A 24,402-nucleotide genomic window follows, 5' to 3' on the forward strand; every position below is an offset into this window, starting at 1 on the left:
AACACTGCCACAACCACCGCTAAACCAGGTCCCTCAGCACCACGTCTACCCGTCGTCTTAAACACCTCCAGGGATGGTGCCTCCACCGCTTCCCTGGGCAGCCTGTTCCCACGCTTGACAACCCTTTCGATGAAGAAAGGGGGGGGGTGTCAGGCTGGAGCAAAGCACATGACTGGCCCCACCGCACCCACGCCGCCTCAGCAGACGGCCTGCCAGGCCGCACCGGCCGCCCCACAGCCACCCATGGGGCCCGAGCAGCGCTCTCCCTCCTCGGGGCCCGGTCCCCGCCCAGCCGCTCCCCCCGCCGGCCGCCGCCGCTCGCTCGCGCACGCCGCCGCGAGATCTCGCGAGATCTCCCCGCCCTGCCGCGGGGGCAGCGGGGGCCGCGCCGGCCGCCCGTGACGTGACGTGTCGCGGCGCTAGCGGCGGCGCGCGCCGTGGGGCAGCCGTTACTCCCCGCCGCCGGCCGTTAACGGACCGGGCGGGAGGGAGCGGAGGAGGAGGAGGAAGAGGAGAGCGGGGCGGTCGCGTCCCCGTGTCCCTCTCCCCGAGGCGGTCCGCCCGGACCCCCCGAGCGATGATGGCGACGGCGGCGGCGGCCGAGCTGGAGTCCTCGCTGGAGCTGAGCCTGACGGGCAGCGGGGCGCTGCCCGCCGCGCTGCCCCCCGCGCGCTCCCGCATCTTCAAGATCATCGTCATCGGGGACTCCAACGTGGGGAAGACGTGCCTCACCTACCGCTTCTGCGCCGGCCGCTTCCCCCACCGCACCGAGGCCACCATCGGCGTGGACTTCCGCGAGCGCGCCGTCACCATCGACGGCGAGCGCATCAAGGTACCGCCGGCACCGGGCGAGCCGACGCACCCGCCCCCTCCCACCGCCTCCCGCCCCGTCCGCCCCCGTGCTCGGCCCGGCGAGGCCGCCGGCCTCGGGAGCGCTGCCCGCCGCGGCCTGGTGCTGGCGCCGCTGTGGGCCTTGCCGGGCCCCGACCCAGCCGCTGACAGGAGGGAGCAGCCGGCGGCTGGTACAGGGCTCCAGCAGCGCTGTAGGCAGCGACGGGGTGCTGACAGGTTGGGGCCGAGGAGCCTCTGCCGGCCCCTCCTGAATCGTAGAATGGTTTAGGTTGGAAGGGACCTTTAAAGATCATCGGGTTCCACCCCCCCTGCCGTGGGCAGGGACACCTCCCACTGGGCTAGGTCGCTCAAACCATCCAACCTGGCCGTGAAGACTTTGAGGGATGGAGCTTCCACAACTTCTCTGGGTAACCTGTTCCAGCAGGTGTGGCGCTGCGCGGTGGGGTTCGTAGGCTCTCGTGTCACACCTCCGTACGTCAGAAGTTCAGCACAGTTGTGTCGCATATCCAGTGGCCTCGGCTGTATCTGCTCGACAACTTTGTTTAAAACTGTTTTGCCTTGCTCCTATTGGGAATGTAATTACTATGTAATTTCTGTGACGATGAAAAATTTCTGCCATAGGCCAAACCTTTACACAGCTTTTGTCGGGTGTTAATCAGTAATTTCTTCTTAAAAGGGATTTCTAGGTAGATCTCCTACCAGTATTTTAGCGTTGGCTGTGCTTGGTTTCGGCAGCTTGTTGCCTCCCAGAGATTCTACTTCTGTGTTTATCAAGAATCACACTTAATTGGCTTAACCCTCAAGTCCACAAAGCTATGCAGATGTCACTGTTAAGAGCGTTTTGCTTTAAAAATGTCCCGTTAAGAAATTGAACGTTGTTCAGGAGTGAACTGCTCATTAGTGTTAGCAATGTGTTACAACTTTTAATTTGTTTTTTTCTTTTAGGATTCTGTTAAGATGGCTGCATGTTTAGGCAGATGTGATACAGAACTGGACAGTGACAGGTTGGATACCTAGCTCATGTTTGACCATTGGTTTTTACTCTGATTACAGGTTTAGCTAAAGCTTAGTCTTACAAAACTAAATCTAATGAAAAATTGGATGGGAGGGAAAAATGGTTCTTTGCCTTTTTGCACTGTAATGCAAATTTTAAAAGTATATGAAATATACCTAGTCTGCCTGGTAGATACATAAATGCTAGTCATTTGCAGATTACATTACTAGCTGCTTACAAATGCAGTTTGTTTAGTAGGAGTAACATGGTTTTAAACTGAATCCCCTTCTGTATTACAGTTTGTTTCTATGAGCAAAGTTTAATAATGTGTAGAAAAAGGGAGTAACAGTAGTTTTGGAATTGTACTTTTGCATTTATTGTCACCAGGCTTTGTAATTATGGCATACAGTCATGTAGCCGAAAGCTGTAGTTTTTACTTGCTTACTTAAATTAAAGAAATTGCAGAGGGCATATAAGTCCCTTTGCTTTTCTTGTCTTGTGTTTTTATCACCTCATATCGTTCTTTTAATTAAAAAAAAAAAGATTTTTCTGTTACTATTTTTCTTGATAAAACCACTGAATAGCACTTCTTTGGCTGATAGCTGAGATTCTGTACTCCCTAGTCTGTTGCTGTCCATGATGAAGGAGAACCTCCTGAGGGATATCTTCTCGTCAGTACCATTTTGTTGACTGGCATTTTCACCAGCTCTGGATTATGCCCAGCCTTTCTTGGAGGGAAGTGAAGAAGAGTATAGCCTAATCCAGAGTTTTGAGATGCTTTGCATAGGTTATTATGCCGTTCTGTTATATATGTTGTGGTAGGGTTTTTTTTCTGCATTTTTGAGAATATTACCTGTTGAATATACCAGTCCAGGTTGAGGGAGGCTGAGAACTGAAGGAGGCTGTTTTGAGACATGTCGTTTTCCGGGAAGTTCTGTTTCAGCTTTAAAAGGAGTAAACTTTATAATCGCAGTCAGGACTATAGCTCTTAGGGGCATGCTGTGTGTCATCAAGTATGCACAAATTTTGGGGTTTTGCCACCTCCTCTCACTCATCTTTACTGTTCTTGCTTGTAGCAGTGAGCACCAGCAGTGCCTGTTGAGCCAGGAAAGAGAGAAACGCGGATGAACTGAATTACTGTGGTTCTTGCTGTGCCCTTCAGGGCTTGCTGAGCAGAGGAATTTTCCCTTTTGCGTTGAAGGAGATTATAAAATAGTGGTTTCTCTTTCTGTCTTCTCCCTTCCCCCAGCCAGCTGGATGGTCATTCTTGTGCTGCTACAGTACCGAGCATTTCCCTCACAGCTGGAAAAATGCTGTGTCATTGGCAGGAACACAAGTACAGTTCTTCTCACTGGGGGTCTTCCACACAGGAATTGTGTACGATTCCAAGACATAGGGACGAGTGTATTCTTTTGTAGCTTGTACAGTAGGCTAACAGCTCCGTATGAAACACCAATGCCTGGATGTGATGACAAACGAATTTTTTGCGTTCTGAATTTTGCTCTTCCTAAATTGATCCAAGCATTGAAAATCGAAGAAAACAATGATGTCTTTACTGACCTACATTAAAAGAGCAAAGGATGCAAATGAAATTCAGAGAAGAAAGTCTAAACAACACGTTCTACTCCTTTGAGCTCTTCAATTTTTTTTTCCCACATTTTATAAAAGGAAATATAGTTTACCATTTTATCTCTATTAAATGCCAGTTATGTTTTTACCAGTGTGTTATAAACCATGCATGCTAAGGGAGTCCTTGTTTAGAAAACAGTCTTTCTGGATCCACAAAAAGGAGTCAGAAGGTGGGAGGTGATAGCTGAGTGGATATATTTAAGAACCATTTGTCTTCCTAGGGAGTGTGACAAAGTGATTCTGTCCACAGTTTTATTAGCTGAATTATGCTGTTAAACCAAATTTTCAAATCACACATTTAAAAAGGCTATTATAAAAAATGTGCTTCCTTGAAGATGGATGGTTTTGAACTAATAATGAAACAGTAATCTTAATGTTAATTCATCAACGCACATCTGTTCACATTAACATTTTTAGTGCTGTTTTTCAGTACAGCAAAAATTGGGGGGAGGGAGGAAAGAAATGGAATGGTCTGCTCAAGTTCACTTGATAAGAGGAAAAAAAAAACTTCTGAAGTGTGAAGTTCTCAGTCTTCAGGAAGGATTTTCCTCTCTGTGCAAATGATTCCATGCCCATAATATTAATATTTTTAATTTGAGGTAATACCCTTCAAGCTTGAAAGCTGCATGTAAAGAAAATTTAAAAGGAAGTGTAGTTAAGCTTAACTTGGCAGGTATGTAAATCTTTAATTTCCCCTTCTCTACCCAAGGCTGCCAATACGCTTGCAGATCCGTGCTTGACTGAAGCATGACTGATTTCTATTTTCTGAATGTGGTGAGAAGTGTTAAGCTTACAGCTGCCTGTGAAAATGAGCTCCCTCTTTAAATTAATTTGATACAGCATTTTCCAAGATGATACATAGTGATTCCTTAACATTATGCTGTTGAAACATAAGGATTACCTCTGTGCTTCTTTTGTCTCTTTAATTTGTCAAATTCCAAATTAATGAAGATTTTCCATGAGTCTCCTGACTTTATAATGTTTTATAAGTGCATAGAACTGGAAGTATCTCTCACGTGGGTAGCTGAATGAGTCTTACCCAAACTTAGGTGCCTGTATTTAATCTGACTGTCTAGACTCTTACCAGACCACAGAGATGCAGTCAATTTTGTTTAGAGTGTAATACCATTGGCAAAAAAGCGGATATTTGCTCTAAAATGAGATGGATTGCAACTGACTACCATTCTGTGCGATCAGGGGAGGGTGACTTGCCTTGCTTTTATTAGTAATCTTAATGACATTTTAGAAGCAGTACATGGATCTTTGTAAGTCTGTGGATCAGCAGCTGCAGAGAACTGGACTAGACTACAGAAGCCAAGCGGTCCTGATGTTCTCATATAAATTCTCAGTTCCCCTGATCAAACCAGTAACTGTCATTTCCACCTGCTCCAATCTGAGTTTTTCTTGAGGATGGGTGACTGGTGTTGAACATAATATTGCAGAAAAAGTCACACCATCCTGAAACATCACTTACTCTTTTATTTTCCTTCACTCTATCACACTAGTGATTCTTAATGCCCTGTGATTGACTTGGATATCTGGATTGTCATCCGTTTCAATAATTTCCAAACTGATGAATCCTGCACTTACTGGAAAAGTCTTTAGTCACTGTTATCAAGACTTTGCATCAGCTTCTATTCAGTTTCACCCTATTTCTACTGTCCCAGTTTAAAAAAAAAAATAAAATGATGCGATACTGTAATCCTCCTCTCTATCAGTGATGCGTCTTAGTGTCTTGCCGTTAGCAAATTTCCCTGGCACTGCAGTTTCCTTTTTTTAATATCAAAGTCACTGGTAAAAATGGCAAATAAGGCAACTTTCAAGACACTTTTGCAATTTCTAAATAAATTTTACTGAAACATTTGGATCAAAAGAACGCAGAACTATGGTAGTGGGAGAACAATTTCATCAAGGGAAGATATCGACTATACCTTTCATGGGAACAGACTGAATTTTAAATTTACCTTCATCATTTACAGAACATTTAATATTCATTGAATTATGATTCTGGAAAGAAACTCTCTCCTTTCATTCCCAGGGAGGATGCATTTCTTTATGATATTTCCTGCTCAGAAGTTAAAAGCTGAAGTACTAATCAGACAGCCTCAGCCGTCAGTGATCAGCTGTACAGGACGGACAGGAAGCTAGGACTCAGCTTTGACCCAAAAAATTGAATATTGTCTTTCAGTGTTAACACCATCACTAAGGCATGCATGATAGAGCCTCACACTGGATTATTTCTTACAGTGCACGGTTACTCTAGCGTTGTAGGTGAATTTGTTCTGACTGCTGTATATTCCAGTCCCATGTCTCCTGAAAAGCAAGTTTGTTAAAATATCACTGTGTCCAGTAAGTGCACAACTCTGTAGCATACTCTACGCTCCAAGCTTCCATTATACCAGGATGACTGATGCATTTAAAATGCTTGTGTTTCAAGGCTTGTTTTGTTTTGTTTTAATCTGAACTCGAGAAATTTGAAAGTATTTCAGTTCTTCTGAATGTTTTGTTTTGGTTTTTTTTTTGTCTGTCACATTGACTAGGCTTCAAACAAGTATGTTCAGTCTATTTGGGATATAATGATGCGTACCTAGAAACAATAGTAACATGTCAGGCTAACAGGAGGTTTATGCATTTTTTAATTGATTTTGTTTTTCCTTTTATGTGTGCTTTGATAATACAAACCACAGTATGGGCCTAGTTTAAGCATTAAACTTAAGTTAGAGGTTCATCACAGGAAGGTTCGATTCCAATAGATACACTGCAGAGAAAGATTTCTTTGTCCTGTTTTTGTTGGTGGTGAGGTTATTCATGCATGGTTTGATTCTTCCTACTTTTATATAGTACCACAATAGGCAGTTAACTTCATGCTAAGAATAAAACTTTGAGGAAGGTGACGTTATTGTTGGCAATAGAAAAGTCGTGTCAGCTGAGAGTTGTGCTATGAAATACATGTTGGTTTTTTTTCAAATAAAAGTGCTACTGCTGAGACTTCAGGATTTGTTTTTGTAAAAATCTTACAAAATACATGCTCCAGTAAAGTTTCAGAAGTTTGTATTTGTGATCAAGTTGCATCATCATTTCTTCCTGACTTCAATTGTAGCAGCTTTGAAAGCAAAAGTTTTTGAAATTGTGTAAAAGCAAAGTTTTCTTCAGCACAATTTTCATTGTGATTAATTCTGAAGAGTGATTTCTGTGATGGTGTGACTCCCCCTAGCAACAGGTGATTTGTATTATTTTCCAACATGAGTAATAAATCATTTTTTTTCCTCTTGTTGTCTTTCCCTTTTCAGATCCAGCTATGGGATACGGCAGGCCAGGAGCGGTTCAGAAAGAGCATGGTGCAGCACTATTACAGGAATGTACATGCTGTTGTGTTTGTATATGATATGACAAACATGGCCAGTTTTCACAGTCTGCCGTCATGGATAGAGGAATGCAAACAACACCTTCTTGCCAATGATATACCACGGATTCTCGTCGGAAATAAATGTGACCTGAGAAGTGCTATTCAGGTACCTACGGACTTGGCCCAGAAGTTTGCCGATACTCACAGTATGCCATTATTTGAAACCTCTGCCAAAAACCCCGATGACAATGACCATGTGGAGGCCATATTTATGACACTGGCTCACAAGCTTAAAAATCACAAGTCATTAATGCTTATTCAACCCCCAGATCGCAATGAAATACGTATAAAGCTTGAGCCAAAATATGTCAGGACCTGCTGGTGTTAAATCAGCTACCACTTTGTCTTGTTTGCAAATGCTTCAAAATTATGATCTTGGCAAAGTTCCAGGTTTTGGTAGCAATTATAGCGAATCTCTTTGGCACTTTAATGTAGATTGGTTGGTTTTTTGGTTTTTTTTTTTGGTGGTCGTGAATTACTGAAGTTTCACTATATATGGGAAAGTAAACTTTCAAGTGAAGTTTTGGCAAAGCAATTCTGCTTGAGCTTTTGCTGCCTGAGATTGTTTTCACCACTTGTGGTAAGGTTCTAAATAGTAAGCCAGGTTACTAACATTTTCGGTTGCTACTTGCATTGCAATAATGTAGGAGAAAAAGTGTTACGTGACAGCCAGATAGCTTGATTTTTGGGTCAGCAAGTGTGGAGGTTTTTGGTGTATGAAGGAATGTTTGGTGACTGCTAGCAAATTGCTAAGCATGTACCTTTTTATTTTAAAAACAAAACCCAGGACTGTCAGATAAAGCTTGGGCTGTCAGTGTAGGTGCAAACTGCTAGCTTTTGGGCTGTCATTCCACTGTAAACTTTGTCTGTTTCTTCATGGCAATGGTAAGAGAATTGACAAACTTGTCCCTACCTCTAGACGATTGTTTGCTACTTAAAACTTCATTGATTTTTCATAATTAGCATGTTAATCTAAACTATGCATTTTATGGAAAGTACTGTAGCACAAGACTTGGGGTAAATTTGGGACTATAAACTGCCCATAGCTTCTCTGACCTTACTAAAACTTCAATGAGGACGTATTTCTAACAATGCTGTATTTGAGCTGAGTGTCCCAGTGTAAGTAAAAGCACTTAAGTAAATAAAAGGTTGAGTGAAGTTGGAAAAAGTATACAGGTTTTCAAAGATTGGGGTTTCAGAGGATTTTAGTGATAACGAATGCTTCTCGAAATATCTTGAAAAAGCTTTTTGGAATCAACTTGATATTTTAGGGATGGAAACACATAGGACAGAATATCAGGAATTTGGGACTTCTTTAAAATACTTCTGAATACAAAATAAATTAGATCTTGAAATATGGTGAAAATCTGCCAAATACATAATCTCTTACAGATTTTTGAGCTAAAACCTGCTTATGTAATGTTGTGACTGTATGTTGGGCATCCTTGGCATTACTAATGTGAGTTAGTAATGTGCTGCATCAGGTGAGGGGGATTACTCCTCTAGGACCATCTTCTTTGTTCTCGTAATTGCAACCATTCAATTTCAGTTCTGTCTGAAAGTCAAGTTTCATAATAAAAATGGTGCTAGGTTGCACATAATTACAGAAAGCGATATGTAAGCCATAGAATGCAATCTATGACTTCATTCATATGCTATGTCAAACAATGTTTTGTGACTTACTTTTTAAAGGAATTGAAGTAAAAATGAAGATTTTTGATTTGCGATGTGTAGTGTATGATGCTGACTGGAAACTAAACAGAAGGACCAGTTCAGAAGCTGCCACCCTAGTGATCACATTAGAAACAAATTATTGAAACAAGATAACTAATACTATTTAAACTATTACAGTAAATAAGATGCAATTCTATTGCACGTTTTACTGACAAAAGAAAAATGCATTGACTTTTTTCTAGATTTAGAAAGAGCATTCAATTTGGTCTAATATGATTAAGGTATTTAAAAAGAATCTAAACAAAAGATAATGGTTTTTTTCCTATATAAAGCTGCTACAACTGTGACAGGAATTTTGTTTAGGAGACATTTGTAAAAGGGAACTTTTGTATTCACTCTGAACCTTACACGACTAGAATTTGGTTTACAGTCCTTTCAGAAACAATCAGCTTTTTAACACTAGTGTCCTTAATCATTTTTAAAGAAAATGATTGATCTTAAATTTATGTGCGTACTATTGTAAATAAATATGGTTTACAGTCCTCTTGGACAATTTGTTTTTCACTCATGTCCTTAATCCTTTCTTCTTCACTATTTGTATAATAAGTAGGTCAACAAACATTCTTTTTTTTTTTTTTTAAATAAAAACAGAATGAAGAATTCCAAAGTCAGTCAGTCAGGTTGGGGGTTGAGGTAAGGAAAATATGTAGCTACACTGTTACTGTTAAATTTGATGTCAAACATCTACGAATGTGTTAAGCTGTATTTGAGTTAATCACAACCTGTAAATAAGGGCCCTCATGTCATTAAAACTGTGTGGAAACAATGTTCAAGTATGTAATTTTGTCTTCAGCACAAAGCATGTTCTAATGGTTCTGCCATGAAGGTAATGTGGTCATTAATGCAGGATTCAGTATACTTCCGTGGTAATGTTCTGCCCACAGAATTGATGTCAAAAGTACTGAATACTTTGTGTATGTATTTTCACTTTATCAGATTGTAAAGTTGGGTTATTTTGTCTGTGTTGGGGGGAGGGCAAGACACAATCCCAGAAACCTAATAAACTGGCTTTGCCACAAACTTTGCCACTTGTTTTCAATAATTATACTAAGAATGATGATATAATTTCTTATGGTAAAATCCATAAAAAAAACATGAAGGGAGGAAAAAGAGTTTCTAGTTTCTGTGTGTGTGGGTGACAGTTTTGTGAAAGACTGTCACAATACTTGGACTACTGTCAGTGCTTTCTTGCGATGGCTGAGAGTTGTTTGGAGCATCTGAAGCATCCACCTGATGATTCAGAGGCATCTTTGGGTTTTATTTGGAGTTCCAGAAGAATGGGAAGTGATACAACAGTGATAAAATTAGGAATTACTGACCATTGAATATATGTCAAGACCCTAAAGGAGTCTTCTCCGTTACTCCTCTCTTAGTCTCACCTCATGTTCAGAAATAAAAACTCTTAACTTCCCATGTAGGTGGGACTTCTTTGTTACACATACACAGAGCAAGGCTTCAATTCCAGTTAACCTGGCTTTTTGGTAAATATCACAGCCCTTTCCCCACAAAGGAACTCTCAAATCATTTGTGTTAAATACTGTTGCATGACTGTCCTGTTTATGCTCCTCTTCTAGTTCCACACTTAAACATGTATTAAAAACAGAAAGGTAAAGCACCTTTTAGAGATTATTTATGCCTTTAAATATGATTGCAGTCATCACTGCCCACACAGGCAGTGTGTGCACTGAATGATTAAAAGAATGCATTTATGAATGCGCTTGTGCTTTTGGATCCTGGGAGTGACCAGAGGGGACCTTGGTAGACTACCAATGGTGTGATGCCCTTGTGAACCCTTGTCCCAGATGGACACTAGCTATTTCATCAAACTCCTTAGGAAGGATCCAACTTTCAACTTAGGAAGGCAGGAGGCCAACGTATGAACTCAAGATTTGTCCTAGTATTAGGGTTTTCTTGGGGTTTTTTGTGTCTCATGTCATGTCTTCATCATGACACTATAGCTGAGAAGCATCAAAATATATGGGATTTTTATGTGTGCTGTAATCTCCCTACCAGAATATGTAATTCTAATGGTCTTCTGTTTTCGGAGTCCTGCTTTCAAGGCTATTGATGTTTCCTAACATCTCGATTGCCAGATTAAAAAATAGGGCCACGTGTCATTTTAAAGTAATAGCAATGTTACTTTTTAAATGGCAGTCTGTTTTTATATGCAAATCACAGAAATCTGACACGTAACCTTAAATTTAAAGTTGGAGATGACATCAGAAATCAGCGTTATTCTAGGACTCACAAAAAAAATGCTGGTTTGAGTTTGAGGATTGTTTTTTTTTTCCCCTCTGTTGACACTGGATGCCCAAAGGAGGCCTCTTGTTCATCCGGCTGGACGGCAGTGTCAGGGAGGGCTGGGAAGCAATGTGGAGAGGGAAAGAATTGCTACTGGTTTCCAGTGATGTCCTGGGACTGGCTGGGCTCTGCACAGCCTCCCAGCTGCAAAATCAGCATCACAGAGGCCAACACCTATTGAACATTTAGCAAAATGTGCTGCACTCTCCCTCTTTCCACCCCACCCCCCACCCCCCCTTTTTTTTTTTTTTAATTTGGTTATTATTTTGGGGGGTAGCAGAACTTGCAACTTACTTTACCGCCAGGTGTGTGAGAGCTGGTATTGCCAGCAGCAAACGTTCAGAAAGAGGTAACCTGTTCTCTCTTCCCCAAAATTAATTTTAAAAAGATTGGCTTTGAGATAAAATGAGCATCTTAAAAGGAAAAAGGGGGGGGGGGGGCATGTTTTGGATTCCTGTCTGCTTGCGCCTTATTTTGAAACCTGTGGGGTGCACTTGGGGCTCAGGGTCTGTGTTTCCATTGAGAGATGGAGTTCAAAACCAGGCTCTGCGTACGCATTTAACAACAACAACAAAACCCCCACCAGACTCTTCAGGTGCTCCCAGAGAATCAAGGAAAAGCAAGGAGATTTGACAACGCCGACGAGCTCAAGGGGCCTCTCTCTTCTTTTATCTGCTCATCATAACCCATCTTTCCGTACGGTCAATCTACATCGGGTCCTGGTTTGAAAAAAGTCACTCTGTACAGCACTGCCAGTGCGAGCTGAAGCAGCAGCCCTGCCTCTCGCTGAGCCTAAAAGCGGTACGTTAGACAGTCAGAGCTCCGTTTTGGGGGATTAACAGTGGTTGTCTTTTTTTCTTTCTCCTAAGACTAATATTTTTCAGTGTCAAATTTAAAAGAAGGCTAAGCGTTGTCTCTCTAACGGCTCCTAAGTTCCTTTTTAAATAGCCTTTCTTTTTCAGATGCCGCCAAACCCCTGAAGAACAGAGAAGTGTTGCATGGATTCAGCCGTAAGCGTGCAAAAATCACAACGATAAAAGTCACAATAACGTGGAGCCTGTGTGATTGCAGCCTGTATTCTTACACACACACACACACACACACACACAGGTATTAACTAAAAGGCAAGAGGGAACTAGGGTGCATGTGAGCGTATGAAAAGTAAGAGTCATAAGACCATGATCTTAGCTCAGTACTTCCTGTTTTTATTAATATTTTTGCTGTTTGTATTGCCCCTTTGAGAAGGTCACAGGCAGAAGGAAGGCTCTGTTGTGAGGCAATAGGGTAAACTCCCTCTTAATGAATATTTTTTTACTTATTTACTTGAAAAAACATCAACCTGTGCATCTAAATCACGCATCGTAAAGCAGAGGCCATGTTCGCAGACCATTTTTTTTCTTCTCCCATGGCCTATCCGAGTCCCGGTTGTCACTCTGAGTGCCCATCCCCGGCACTGGAGAGGCTTATTTCTCTTATTTGCCCCCCTCCCTGCGTGGCAGCAGGCTCACAGCGGGATGTCGGTAACCTGCAGGCTGCTGAAGGCGCTGTAAATCCCCATCTTCAGCCTTCATAGGGGGGGAAAAAGGGAAAAAAAAAAAAACCCAAGCGAGTTTAGTGCTTCTGGGTGAAGCTGGCAGACAACAGGTTCAAGCAAAATTAATGTCGTCTTTTACATACTGTGGTTAAAGTGTGGGATTGCGAGGATTTTCTGAATGTTTACCAAAAAAAAACCCTATGCATGTTAATGGAAGAGAATTTCTTTTTTGCCTGTTGAGTAAACACGTGGGCGGGTGGCTCTAAAGCTACGAGTAGTTGGGTGGATGGAGTAGGGGAACGTGTGTTATGTGCTGACCCTGCACTTACACTCGTTCCTAAGCATTTGGGGTTGGGGTGTTTGGGGTTTTTTATTATTTTTTGGGCTTTTGGCCAGCAAAGCCTCTCTCTCCAGCCCCCGCCTGCCCAGGGGACACCCCTCAGCCCTGCCTCTCCCGGGCTGGGACAGGCAGGCTCGGCTTTGGGGCCGGCGCAGAAAGGTGGAGGTATGGGTTGATGTTCTTGGCTGCTCTTAACTAAAAGCCTGGACCCCCACCACCACCCCCCCCATGCAGGAAAACATGAACTGCTCGGGGATGTTGAGGTGCTGCTCTTCTTCTTGTCCTTTCTAGCCCTCCGTCCCCCGGTGCTTTGTTTGGTCCAGGAAGGGCACACAATGAGAAAAAAGATTAAACTGACCCGAAAACACGTGCAACAGCTTTTCCATTTGCTTCGAGATATTTTTAACTCGGTCATAAATCAGAGGCGCAATAAAGGGCTTCAGCAAGTAAAGATTCATCTGCAGATAACACATATTTGCTAATCAGAGGGGGTTTTCAACTTCCTGTATGTGATTATTCATCCTCATCACTACCACGAAGTACTAACTTCAATACCGAGTGAATATGCGAGTCACTGTGCTGCTGCTGCTGCTGTTGAAAAGCACAACGACGGCAGCCCGCGTGATTCCAAGGCTTGCAGTAGTTGTGCTTGTCTCAAAAAAAAAAAACAAACCCAAAGTGAAATAATTCCTTTCGCATGTTTCAGCTTTCATTAAATAGCTACATTTCATTTTTATGCATGGCGATAGATGGTGATATTGAAATAGATTTGATTTATGTTTTATATATATATATATATATATATATATATATATATATATATATAAAAAGATGACCAGAGATGACATCTATTCACATATCTATTTTTTTGGCATCGTAAGCATGCCTACTTTGGCAATGTAATGCAACGCTTTGTGGGGAAAGGGAGGGTTGTGCACAACTACAAACTTTTTGTTACGGCAATGAGGTGACCAAGTGGCACATGACACTCGTGGGAGTCCAGCGCCGGCATCTGCTTTAAAGCTCCAGCTCTCAGGCTTTACCGGTGAAGGGGGTGTTTGATGTGCCTCCTATGAGATACGGTTGGGGCAAAGAACCCAGCACATGAGAACACCAGCCCTAATCCTAAATCAGTCTCATAGTTGGGGGGGGGGGGGGGGGGGGGGGGGGGGGAGAGGGGCTTAACAAGATTTGCATGTACTGTTTCAGAACAGGAACTATAACCGCAAAAAAAAAAATAAATTATTGCAACAGCAAATTTGCCGATGATACCAAGCTGTTTGGCGAGGTAGACACGCTGGAGGGGAGGGATGCCATGCAGAGGGACCTGGACAGGCTGGAGAGGTGGGCCCAAGCCAACCTCATGCAGTTCAACAAGGCCAAGTGCAAGGTCCTACATCTGGGTTGGGGCAATCCCAAGCACAAATACAGGCTCGGTGGGGAATGGCTGGAGAGCAGCCCTGAGGAGAAGGACCTGGGGGTGCTGATTGACGAGGAGCTCAACATGAGCCAGCAGTGTGCAATCACAGCCCAGAAGGCCAACCATATCCTGGGCTGCATCAAAAGAAGCATGGCCAGCAGGTCAAAGGAGGTGATTCTGCCCCTCTACTCCACTGTCGTGAGACCCCACCTGGAGTACTGCGTCCAGCCCTGGAGTCACCAACATAAGAAGGACATGGACCTGCTAGAGCATGTCCAGAGGAGAGCCACAAGGATGATCCGAGGGCTGGAGCACTCCTCCTATGAGGAGAGGCTGAAAGAGTTGGGGCTGTTCAGCCTGGAGAAGAGAAGGCTCTGGGGAGATCTTATTGTGGCCTTCCAGTGCTTAAAGGGGACCTACAGGAGAGCTGGGGAAGGACTTTTTACAAGGGCGTGTAGGGATAGGACGAGGGGGAATGGCTTTAAACTGGAAGAGGGCAGGTTCAGATTAAGCATTAGGAAGAAGTTTTTCACTTTGAGGGTGGTGAGGCACTGGCACAGGTTGCCCAGAGAGGTTGTTGAGGCCCCATCCCTGGAGGTGTTCAAGGCCAGGCTGGACACGGCCTTGGGCAACCTGGTCTAGTGGGAGGTGTCCCTGCCTATGGCAGGGGGGTTGGAACTCGATGATCTTCAAAGTCCTTTCCAACCTAAACCATTCTATGATTCTATGAAACTCGGAAAGCGCGAGTGAAACTATGTAGTTTTGTGGTGTCTTTCAGTTAGATTCACCTGAAGAGGTGCAGGACGCAGCAGTTGCTGTTGTTCCAGAAAAGAAAAGAAAACCTTCCTCCTCTCAGCTGAAGGCCAATGCCGCTTTCTGTTTTCAGAAGGTATGCGTATTTTGATCGATTACTTCTGCTCCTGGCCTTTCCCAGCTCCGTCTGCTTTCACCCAGCAGCACGTCCGCACGCGCCGCAGGCTGCCGGCCGAAAAGCCAGCGGCCAGCCAGGGAGCCTCACGCCTGAAACCACCGTCCCACAGCCACCGAGACCGAGCAAAGGCTTTTGGGGAGAAACTCTTGATTTACCAAGCCAAATAATTCTTTTGCTATACACTGGTAACCCTGGGTAGTAAATGGCTTATGTGTTTTCTTTAACGAGCAAGACCTGTGTATTCCTGGAGCCATCCCTCCCCCCCCCCCCCCCCCCCCCAATATTTTAGGGCGGTTCATCTACCTATAGTGAAATTTGGCTTAAATTTTTAAGTCCTTCATGCTAGACCCGGCAGGGCTAAAGAGTACACAGCGCTGTGATTTTTTTTTTTTTTTTTTTTCAATCCCCTTTTTACCAGCAAAGGGGGAAGAGATTTGTGCCCAGCAAAGCTGAGTGGCTTCCAGTGCCCCGATCCTGAGCACCACCAGCAGAGGGGAGAAACCGCACCAACCGTAGAGATCCGGAGCTCGAAAACTGCCTTCGGGGTGAGGGGGTGGCGAGACTAAACCCACACGGTGATAGCAAACAGCGTCCAGCGCGCACCGCAGCAGTCTGAAACCATTCGTATTAATCAGCAAGGCCAAGAAAAAAAAAAAAATAAAAATGTTCCTGTCAGAGAGCACCATGCGTGTGTTGGAGTACAAAACTGGAAGTGAAGTTACAAAAAAAAAAAAAAATAAAAAGAAAAGAAATCCCAATCAAGCTAGTTGTCAAAAACATACCTGAAACGCTTCTCTGATCCTCACCGTGATGAAGACCACCCCTCCTCCTGCCCTCCTCCCCCAGCACCTTCCAGCCACGGCGGCTTCAGCAAATACTTTGCCCTTAGTTGAACGTTAACTCACAGTACTTCCCTGATCAACCTTCTGATTACGCCCCGTGATTAGTGATTAGCGCTGGCCGCCGCTAATGGCTGTTATCACCCCCGGGGATTTCGTGCTCCTTGTTGCGTGCGGCGGGGGAATAGGGCGAGGTTTGGCTGAGCTTCCTCGCCGCGATAGAAAAACGCTTTTGGACGTCAATGCCTTCTCTTTGACGTCACGCAACTCATGCCGACACAGGGCGAGCGCCAAGCGCTCGGTGTCCCTGTAATTTTGCAGTGCGGGACCGCATAACCGGGGGTCGGTAACCCCCGGCGAAGGCGAGGTGCTGCCGTCCCGCCCAACGGCTGCTCGGGGTAAGGATTTCTGAAAAAAGCTGGATGTTTAGCCCCAAGGAGACCTGGGGCACTTTTACATCTAGCGTTCCCCCTTCAAAACGCCCAGTTATTTCCACTTCTTGGCGGTGAAGCACAAGGTGAAGGTGACTAAGGTGCAGCATCCCTGTGTGCGGCGTGTTTCGGTGCGGAACAAGCTCTGAGCTCAGGTGGAACCTGAAATTTCTATTCCCCCACCCCCACCCCCACCCTGGGCTTTGCTGGCATTAATCTCCAGGCACTGTGCAGCCGTGTCCCTGCTGCTACACCCACCCTGTCACCGTACCGCCCTCCAGCAGCCTCCAACGGGGCTTTGCCCACCCCGACGGGGCGAGCTGGCGGTGCCGGGAAGGAACGGAGAAGTCGGCGCGGTTCCTGCGATCTTGCCAATGAGGAAAAGCCTGTGGGGAACAAATGACGGGGCCATTTCTACTGGAGGTGCGCGTTCGCATAATAAATAAATAAATAAATAAATAAATAATTTTAAAAAAATCCATCTGCCTGCCATCAGCAGGCGCTGGGGGTGACGCAAACCATGGAAAGTCCCCGGAGATAGGGGCAAGCTCTGGGAAAGCACCGTAACGAGCATGTGGAAGGGGCTGCTAAATATAGCGCTGGAAGCTGCCATGGGGAATACATTTTCTGCAATGCCAACCAATTAGCGGGCGCGACGTTAAATTGGCGTTCAGTTTCCACCGATTTCCATAGCGCAGCTGTTTCTTTTCTAGCTACTTCCCTTTTTGTAGAAAGAACTGGTGAAATTGTGCGGCTGTAAGCGCTCTTGGGCGCTGGTACTGCGACGGCGATGCTGCGACGGCACCGCTGGAAGGACCGTATAAAGAAATACGGCCATCAAGGGCTTTATAGCTGCTGCCGAATCAATTACGTACGTCTTTATTCAGCCGTAGCATAGAGCGTACTTCTCTTCTACACGCTCACATGTCAACGTCTGCTGTCAAGGCTATTTCACAGCCAAAGGCGGCAGCACCGGCAGCGGTCTGCCTGTCCCTAAATGCCACTGATGGACCGCTTTCGAAGCGTGGCCGGGAGGAAGGGGCTGGGTATTCGGCTGGTGCCAGGACCCTCCTCACAGGGGTTCTCTGAAGCTGACTGGAAGCTGTAGTTCCTTGGTTGAGAGGACCAAGAGGTCCTCTAGAGAACCTCCAACTGAGGCCCTTGGTCTAGATCTATAATAAATGTTAGCAGAACGGGCCCCAAAATGAGCATTTTTTTTTTTTTAACCTTTCAGTCTCCGAAGTTGAAATAGAGAAACCTGAATTGAATTCAGAGCATCTAAGTTACTCTGTAAGAGGAGCTACAGCAACCCCAGTTCCTACACGCTCTGGCGTTACACTTCAGCTCTAAAACTAATTGCACCCACGCACGTACACCCCACAGAATCCATCTTTTGACAGAGGTACCCGAACGGCGTTAGCGAGGCTTTGTGTCATAAACGTCACCTGCCCCCCCCCCCCCCCCCCCAAGAGGAAGAGGGAAAGCGCTCTGAAGCTCAATAATGAAGTGGGTCCCTCATTAGCCTTCACTCATTATCATATCATCCAGATAATTCGACAGGTGTGTGGGGGGGGGAGAAATTGAGATAGCAGTTGGTGGGGGGGAAAAACTCCACAACCAGTTTCTTTTAAAAATTAGTTGTATTTAATATTTGAACGCCTAAGGCTTGCACTGCTAGACAAATTGCATGATGAATTCCAGTGGAATAAAACACGATTTAAGTACAAAAGATGGAGGGAAAAAATGCTCAGGCTTTCCGGAGGCAATGAGGTATTTTAACTGTACAAGGTCTGAATGTCCCAAAACATCTGCAGATCTCCCCCTTGGCGCTGTCATCTTCGCTGGATGTTGGGCATTCCATAGTTCTCTATTTCTGTGTGTGTTTTTCAAAAGGCCAAGGAAAAGCGCTTAACCATCTTTAAAGATGAAGAACTCCTTTACATCTGTCTTGCCACATTTTTAGGCTAGTGCCTTTAGAATGTCCGACCACTTTTTCAAGCCATTCTGACATATGGTGGAGGTTTGGATGCGTCTTCCTCTGCATCCAAGTCCTGGGCTGGAAAGCGATCTGGGAAGTTAAAAATTCTGCCCCCGGGACCTGTGTGGGGAAGCAAAGGGGAAACCATTAAAGCTGGAGTAGACACGCGCACAAAATCCTGAGTTCCTTTTGGCCCGGAGTATTTTGGTTATCAGGATTTTGGCTTGAGGTGTAAAGCTTACGCAGGGTGTTCCTTCCACGTCCCCGGTGAATATCCAAATGCACGGGAGGGAAGGAGTTACTCACTTTGTACAGCGCAAACCATTTCCACGGCCTGATTTTGGTCCTCACTAGGTTGCAACCATTCCTACGGATGAAACAACGCCATCAAAAAAAAAAACAAAAACCAAACCCAAAAAAACCCACCCTCATCCGTGAGTTTGTCCGAGAAGATACACTTGAACTCATTTAAAAAGTCTGTGTAGTCCACTCCTCCTAACAAGTTTTAGTTTGAAAGTTTAAAGCAGCCTCGCACTGCCCACTTGGTATCTCCGGTCAAGAGCAGCCGCTTTGTAACCTCTACCCGTTAATTAATTAAAAGAGATGGTCGGATGACCACGTTTAATGCAGCATGAGAATTACTCTAGTAGTAGAGAAGTAGCTGGTGTTCACTAACCTCACTCAGCAGAGACACGCAGCGGTACTTGAGGTACAGCCCTCGTAAATTAGCAGTAAAACGTGGTGCGTTGTGTGTGTGTGTGTGTGTGTCCCACACGCACACTTCACACGTGCTTATTTTTCCTATTATTTTTATTATTGAATTTGTAGGTCCGGGGATAAGGCATCTTGGTGCGCGAGTACCGGTGAGATGCTGTACCAGGAGAAATTGTTGGTTTACGGGGGAGAGAGGAAGGAGCGGTTTTTGAGGAGAGCAGCACTTCACAGGGAACGGGGCCACAGCAGCTTGAGCGCTAATGGTTTGGAAAGCGGAGATAACTTATGCGAGGTCCTACACAAGACTGTAAATACCAGTGTCGCTCCTTTCCGTGGCCAGCCCAGCCCAAACCACGACAAAGAGGGGAGTGGTAAAAGGAAAAATACAAAAAAAAAGTACAAACCCCTTAAAGTTTTAAAACTTTTAAAAGTGCAAAAGCTACTAAATTTCTTAGAATGAGCCCTGGATGACCGAGGTGGAGCTGAGGTTAGGTTTATAGCAGAAAAACACAACTTCTCCCCAGTTCCTCCCCCTCCTACCCACACTCCGGACAATTACACGGGTGCCCCCGGGCTCCTCACTCACCATCCCGGTTTCGCTGTCGTAGCAGGAGCAGCGTGGAAGACTCCGGCATCCCAAATAAGCCATCACCAGCACAACAAAAGCGCTGCAGATCGATGCAGCCAGCATGGTGACGTTAGCCCCCTTGACTACTTTATTAAGTACGAACCTCTGCAAGCAGAAAAAAAAAAAAAAACAAACCCCAAAAACCGTTAAAGCCCTATTCGAAAGGTGAAGCCCTCCACCAAAGAATATCCCAATGACTGCACCGATGCTGCGATTGCATCGTGGGAGATACTGATTCAGAGTCGGTGTTGTTTAAGGCTTTTCTTCCTGTGCTCTGAAGCACAAGCCAAGCGTGAACCTCAAATAGGAAAGGAGCAAGCAGTGAAATAAGGCTTCTCATGAAACGTGAGACGCTACGCAACAGCACCAGGTTTGGAAATAGCTTTAACAATGAGTGGAAGCCCAAGGAATGGCTGCTCCTCTTCACATTGAATATGAGAAATGTCTTCTTGCACCTCAGCAGCCTGACATTTCCGTTCGTCCCGCAGTAAACTAATGAGCAGCTTCATCTACCTGGAGCATCTTCAACCCTCCCCCCCGGGAGCCATCGCTTGAACCAGGTTTGAGGTACAAAAGGGTTAACTCGTTCCTTCTTTTCGGCTCTACTGTAGACTTACTCTATTTTATTATTTTAAAACTTACTGCCCGGCTGCAGAAACCACTTCAAACTTTAATATAGGCATCCTGGAAGTCTCGTTCTCTTTCCGGGTCATGCCTAGCAATGTTTGCAGATTAAGGCAGTCATATTCCCCGGCAACAAGCACGGTGTCGATACTTACTGTATGGATAACATGGACCGGGACAGAGCTCAGCTCCTCCTCTTCGCCGTAGTTCAGTGTGAGGGAGCTATAAACTATTACGACGAGGATGGCAACACAAGAGATTATGGAGGCAACTATAAGCACATTCACCTAGACAGAGAAATTAAAGGAGAAAAAGAAGGGGAGCAGGAATTAAAACTCGTACAGACAAAACGTACTAAGCAGCATTGTAGGTACGAGCCTTTGATCTCCCATGACACTAAAAAGTACGTGGTAGCAACAGTCACTTGGAAGCCAAACACAGTGGTTTCCATGAAGGTTTCCATGATACCGAATTTCTGAGCTACAAATGAGTGTCAAATCTTAACCGTGGGTGCTAGCTGGACCCGAAGACTTTGTTCTTAGAGGTCTCTTGCTTATAAACAATACCTCCCCCCCCTCCCACCCTTGGAGTTTACACGGCTGGAGAGACCTGCCTAGGAAATGCAAGTCAATTAACTTCTTCCCTATTTTAGCGCACACAATTCTTAACAACAGGAAGGAACCGCAAAAGAAATGCATTCAAAAGCAAGCGTTTTTACAGATTTTTTTGCTGCTTATTGAAGCCAAAGAGCTGCAGCAGAGACCGAGGTAACGCTGCAGCCTCCTTTTGCTTAGGAACGCAGCAGCTTTTATGAAGATAACTCAAGGAAATAAGAAGCTTTCAATCCCGCAGAAGGACCAGCCAGCTCATCCCCTACCAAAAACGTTTTCGATTGCCCCAGTAACATTTCGTGTGTGTGTGTGTGTGTGTGTGTGTGTGTCCGTGTCCGGTACACACACAATCCCTCCCTCCCCCCCAGGCTTACCAGAACTGGATTCTTCCTCTGAGAGGAAAACAAAGCCAGGACGCCTGGGACTCCCATCACCTGCAGAGCACAAAAGGAGTTGGTAACTGGGAGACAAGTATCGGGTTCAGAAGATAAACTACTACAGAGCAGACGAAAAGCCCTCCAGGCTTGGATCAGAGTAACTTAGGTCAGAAATGGAAAGAGAACTGCCAATTCCCTCTGTTTTCCTCTGAAGCATCTCCTGGGAGCAGGACGCTGCATGAAATGCATCTTGCCCACTCGCCACCCCCACGGCAGCAATCCTCTGACCGGCTTTACCGCTCCGGCCAGATAATAAAACTGATTAAATAAGTCCGATGAAAGCGCTAAAAATGCCCACTGCTTTCCCAAGTCCTTATGCATCTTGTAGATGGAAGAAAGTCATTCCTGCCAGGAGACGGGCAGCCTCCGGACGGAAGAGAGCTCACGGGGGTACGAACAGTAACATCAGGGTACGGGGCGCCAGGGAGCGCGGATGCCCGCTGCCCACTCCTCCCTGCAGTACAGAGAATTAGCGGCACTGGGCTGTGGGTGGCAGATCATCGCCCAGATATTCATCTACCTGACGCGAGGATGAAGCGTTCCCCTCCTAACCTTCGGCGGCCTCTCTGGGGTCACTGGGCTTCTGCAAAAGACCCTGTCAGTCGCCGCTCTGTCCCATTTTCTACATTATTTTGTATTGCATCTATTTTGTATTGCATTATTGCATCTATTTTGTATTGTATTTTATTTAGCTCCTTCAGAGGAAAGCCTGCTTGCGCTCTCCTGCCTATGCCACGATAAGGAAACTTTTATTACCTGGGTTCAAAGCAGGGAAGAGCTGGCAAGAAGTCTCGGCCTCCCTCCCACCCGCAAGCTGAGTACTAGTAGTGGCAAGTGGGGGGGGGGGAAGAAAAAAAAAACACAAAACAAAGCATAAAAAAAAAAGCACAACTTTACCATCCCAGCCCAGACTGGAGCTCTGGTCTTGCCCAGCTGAGACTCCGTTCTGAAAACAGCCTCTACGAACCCGCTGACGACGCACAGCGTGCTGAAGGCTAACTGGAACAGCCCCAGCACGACCATGTTCCTCTGGTTAAAGATGAAATACCGATAGCGATCCATCCTGCTTTGGTCCGTGCATAAATCCCAAAAGGCGGAGACTTGGCAAGCGGCGTCGTGGCCCTCCAGCGATGGGAAGAGGAGCTTTTCCTGGGCAGGAGAAAGATTGTGACGGAGAGCATCAGCGCTCAGCCACCGCCGGCGGTAGGGCAGGACCACACGCTTTCACCGGGAGTACAGAGTTCACCTCCTCCCGACCGGCGGCACCGAAAGCGAGCAAAGGTGGCCCTTCTTTTGAGAAATCCCCCTGATGTTTCCGCGATAGACGCGTGCCATCTTTGCTTCACCCCTCCGGTTGGTCAACCTCTTTCCTTTGGGGTTTCTGCCACCCGGTAAGGCAGGATGGGGTTTGCCTGGGCTCTGCCGCCCCGGGGAACCCCGTACCTCGCCGGGCAGAGCCTGGATGCAGCGGGACCGGCCGTAACAGGGCTGCCGGTACCACCGCCACCCCACACCCGCCTCTCCCCCTCCCTGCTGCCGGGGACCGAACGCCTCAGCAGCCCCGGAGGCACCGAGGGGACCGACCCGGGAGAGACAGATGGGGGTCCCCGGCCCCGTTCTCCCCCCGCCTCCCCCCGCCCGGGCTGGAGCCCCCCGCCCGCCGCCACCGGCTGCTACAACCGGCACCCGGCCCGGCCCGGGCGGCACTTACCGGCGCTGCTCGGCGGCGGTGGCGGCGGGCGCCGCGCCCCGCCCCGCCCCGCCCCGGGGGAGCGGGGCAGGTACGGGGAAAGCTCCGGCTCCTCCTCCCGGTGGTGGAAAAGTTCCGAGTGGGTGGGAAAATGGGAGCGAAGGGGCTCTGCCCTGCACGGCGGGGACCCAGCAGGGTACGCGGCTGCTCCGCCCGCCCCGGCACCTCCCACCCCCTCCCCGGTGCCCCGGCAGGCAGAAGGTGCCCTCTCGGCCTTGGAAGGTAAAGCACAAGAGCCCGTCCAAGCGCCTCCAGCCAAATCCTGCCCCAAACAAGCGCTGCGGTGAAGCGTGTCTGCCCCCCTTAAACCTTCATAAGGTATCAAGGACAGGGAACGGCTGGAGAGGGTCCAGCAAAGGGCTACAAGGATGATTAGGGGATTGGAGCATCTTTCGTACGAGGAAAGGCTGAGGGACTCGGGTCTTTTTAGTCTGAAGAGAAGACTGAGGGGGGAATCTTATCAATACTTATAAATCCTTAAAGGGAGGGTGCGAGGAGGATGGGAACAATCTTTTTTCAGTGGTGCCCGGTGATAAGATCAGAGGTAACGGGCACAAACTTGAACATAGGAAGTTCCATCTAAACATGAGGAGGGACTTTACTTTGAGGGTGGCAGAGCACTGGCACAGGCTGCCCAGAGAGGTGGGGGAGTCTCCAACTCTGGAGATATTCAAAACCCACCTGGACGCCGTCCTGTGCAACCTGCTCTAGGTGGACCTGCTCTGGCAGCACAGGCTTCCTGCAGGGTCAGAACCTCCTTCAGACACCCACCTGCTCCAGCATGGGGTCCTCTGCAGGCTGCAGAGGGGCAACCTGCCACACCACGGTCTTCACCATGGGCTGCAGGGGAATCTCTGCTCCAGCGCCTGGAGCACCTCCTCCTCTCCTTCTTCACTGACCTTGGTGTCTGCAGAGTTGTTGTCCTCTCTCCTGGATGCTGTTCCACAGTTTTTTTTCTTTCCGTTCTTAACTATGTTATCCCAGAGGTGCTACCACCATCGGTGATGGGCTCAGCCTTGGCCAGCTGCGGATCCATCTTAGAGCCGGCTGGCATTGGCTCTATTGGACATGGGGGACGTTTCTAGCAGCTTCTCACAGAAGCCACCCCTGAAGCCCCTCTGCTACCAAAACCTTGCCAGGCAAACCCAGTACAGCCGAGGAAGGCAGGGCAGGCACCAAAGCGCTGCCCCTTTCCTCACCACTCAGCCAGAACCGTGGCTGCAAAGCAACCACACAGCACACAAGCAAG

At 46.5% G+C, this 24,402-nt stretch overlaps 2 protein-coding genes across 2 annotated transcripts; one reads left to right on the forward strand and one right to left on the reverse strand.

Annotated features, from left to right (window-relative positions):
* Positions 1 to 512: 512 nt before the first annotated feature.
* RAB33B (RAB33B, member RAS oncogene family) lies at positions 513 to 9,635 on the forward strand. Its single transcript, XM_082482492.1, has 2 exons — positions 513 to 832; positions 6,766 to 9,635. The coding sequence occupies exons 1-2, from the start codon at positions 578 to 580 to the stop codon at positions 7,207 to 7,209; spliced, it is 699 nt and encodes a 232-aa protein (XP_082338618.1). The 5' UTR covers positions 513 to 577; the 3' UTR covers positions 7,210 to 9,635.
* An 8,433-nt stretch (positions 9,636 to 18,068) lies between these two features.
* Positions 18,069 to 23,990, reverse strand: LOC309671245 (uncharacterized protein; the record flags this gene model as incomplete). The annotated part of the gene is made up of 8 exons (XM_082482451.1): positions 18,069 to 18,509; positions 18,696 to 18,756; positions 19,690 to 19,836; positions 20,511 to 20,642; positions 20,780 to 20,835; positions 21,341 to 21,400; positions 22,333 to 22,552; positions 23,925 to 23,990. The coding sequence occupies 8 exons, from the start codon at positions 23,988 to 23,990 to the stop codon at positions 18,406 to 18,408; spliced, it is 846 nt and encodes a 281-aa protein (XP_082338577.1). The 3' UTR covers positions 18,069 to 18,405.
* Between the last annotated feature and the right edge of the window lie 412 nt (positions 23,991 to 24,402).

The sequence above is a fragment of the Vanellus vanellus genome, assembly GCF_965231255.1.
Source record: "Vanellus vanellus genome assembly, chromosome: 4".
Classification (NCBI taxonomy): Eukaryota; Metazoa; Chordata; class Aves; order Charadriiformes; family Charadriidae; genus Vanellus; species Vanellus vanellus.

Excerpts from the sequence above, each read along its gene's own strand:
- RAB33B (XM_082482492.1), top strand. The coding sequence starts at position 578 with ATGATGGCGACGGCGGCGGCGGCCGAGCTGGAGTCCTCGCTGGAGCTG. Across the intron at positions 833-6,765 it reads TCGACGGCGAGCGCATCAAG|ATCCAGCTATGGGATACGGC; the intron begins GTACCGCCGGCA and ends TTCCCTTTTCAG.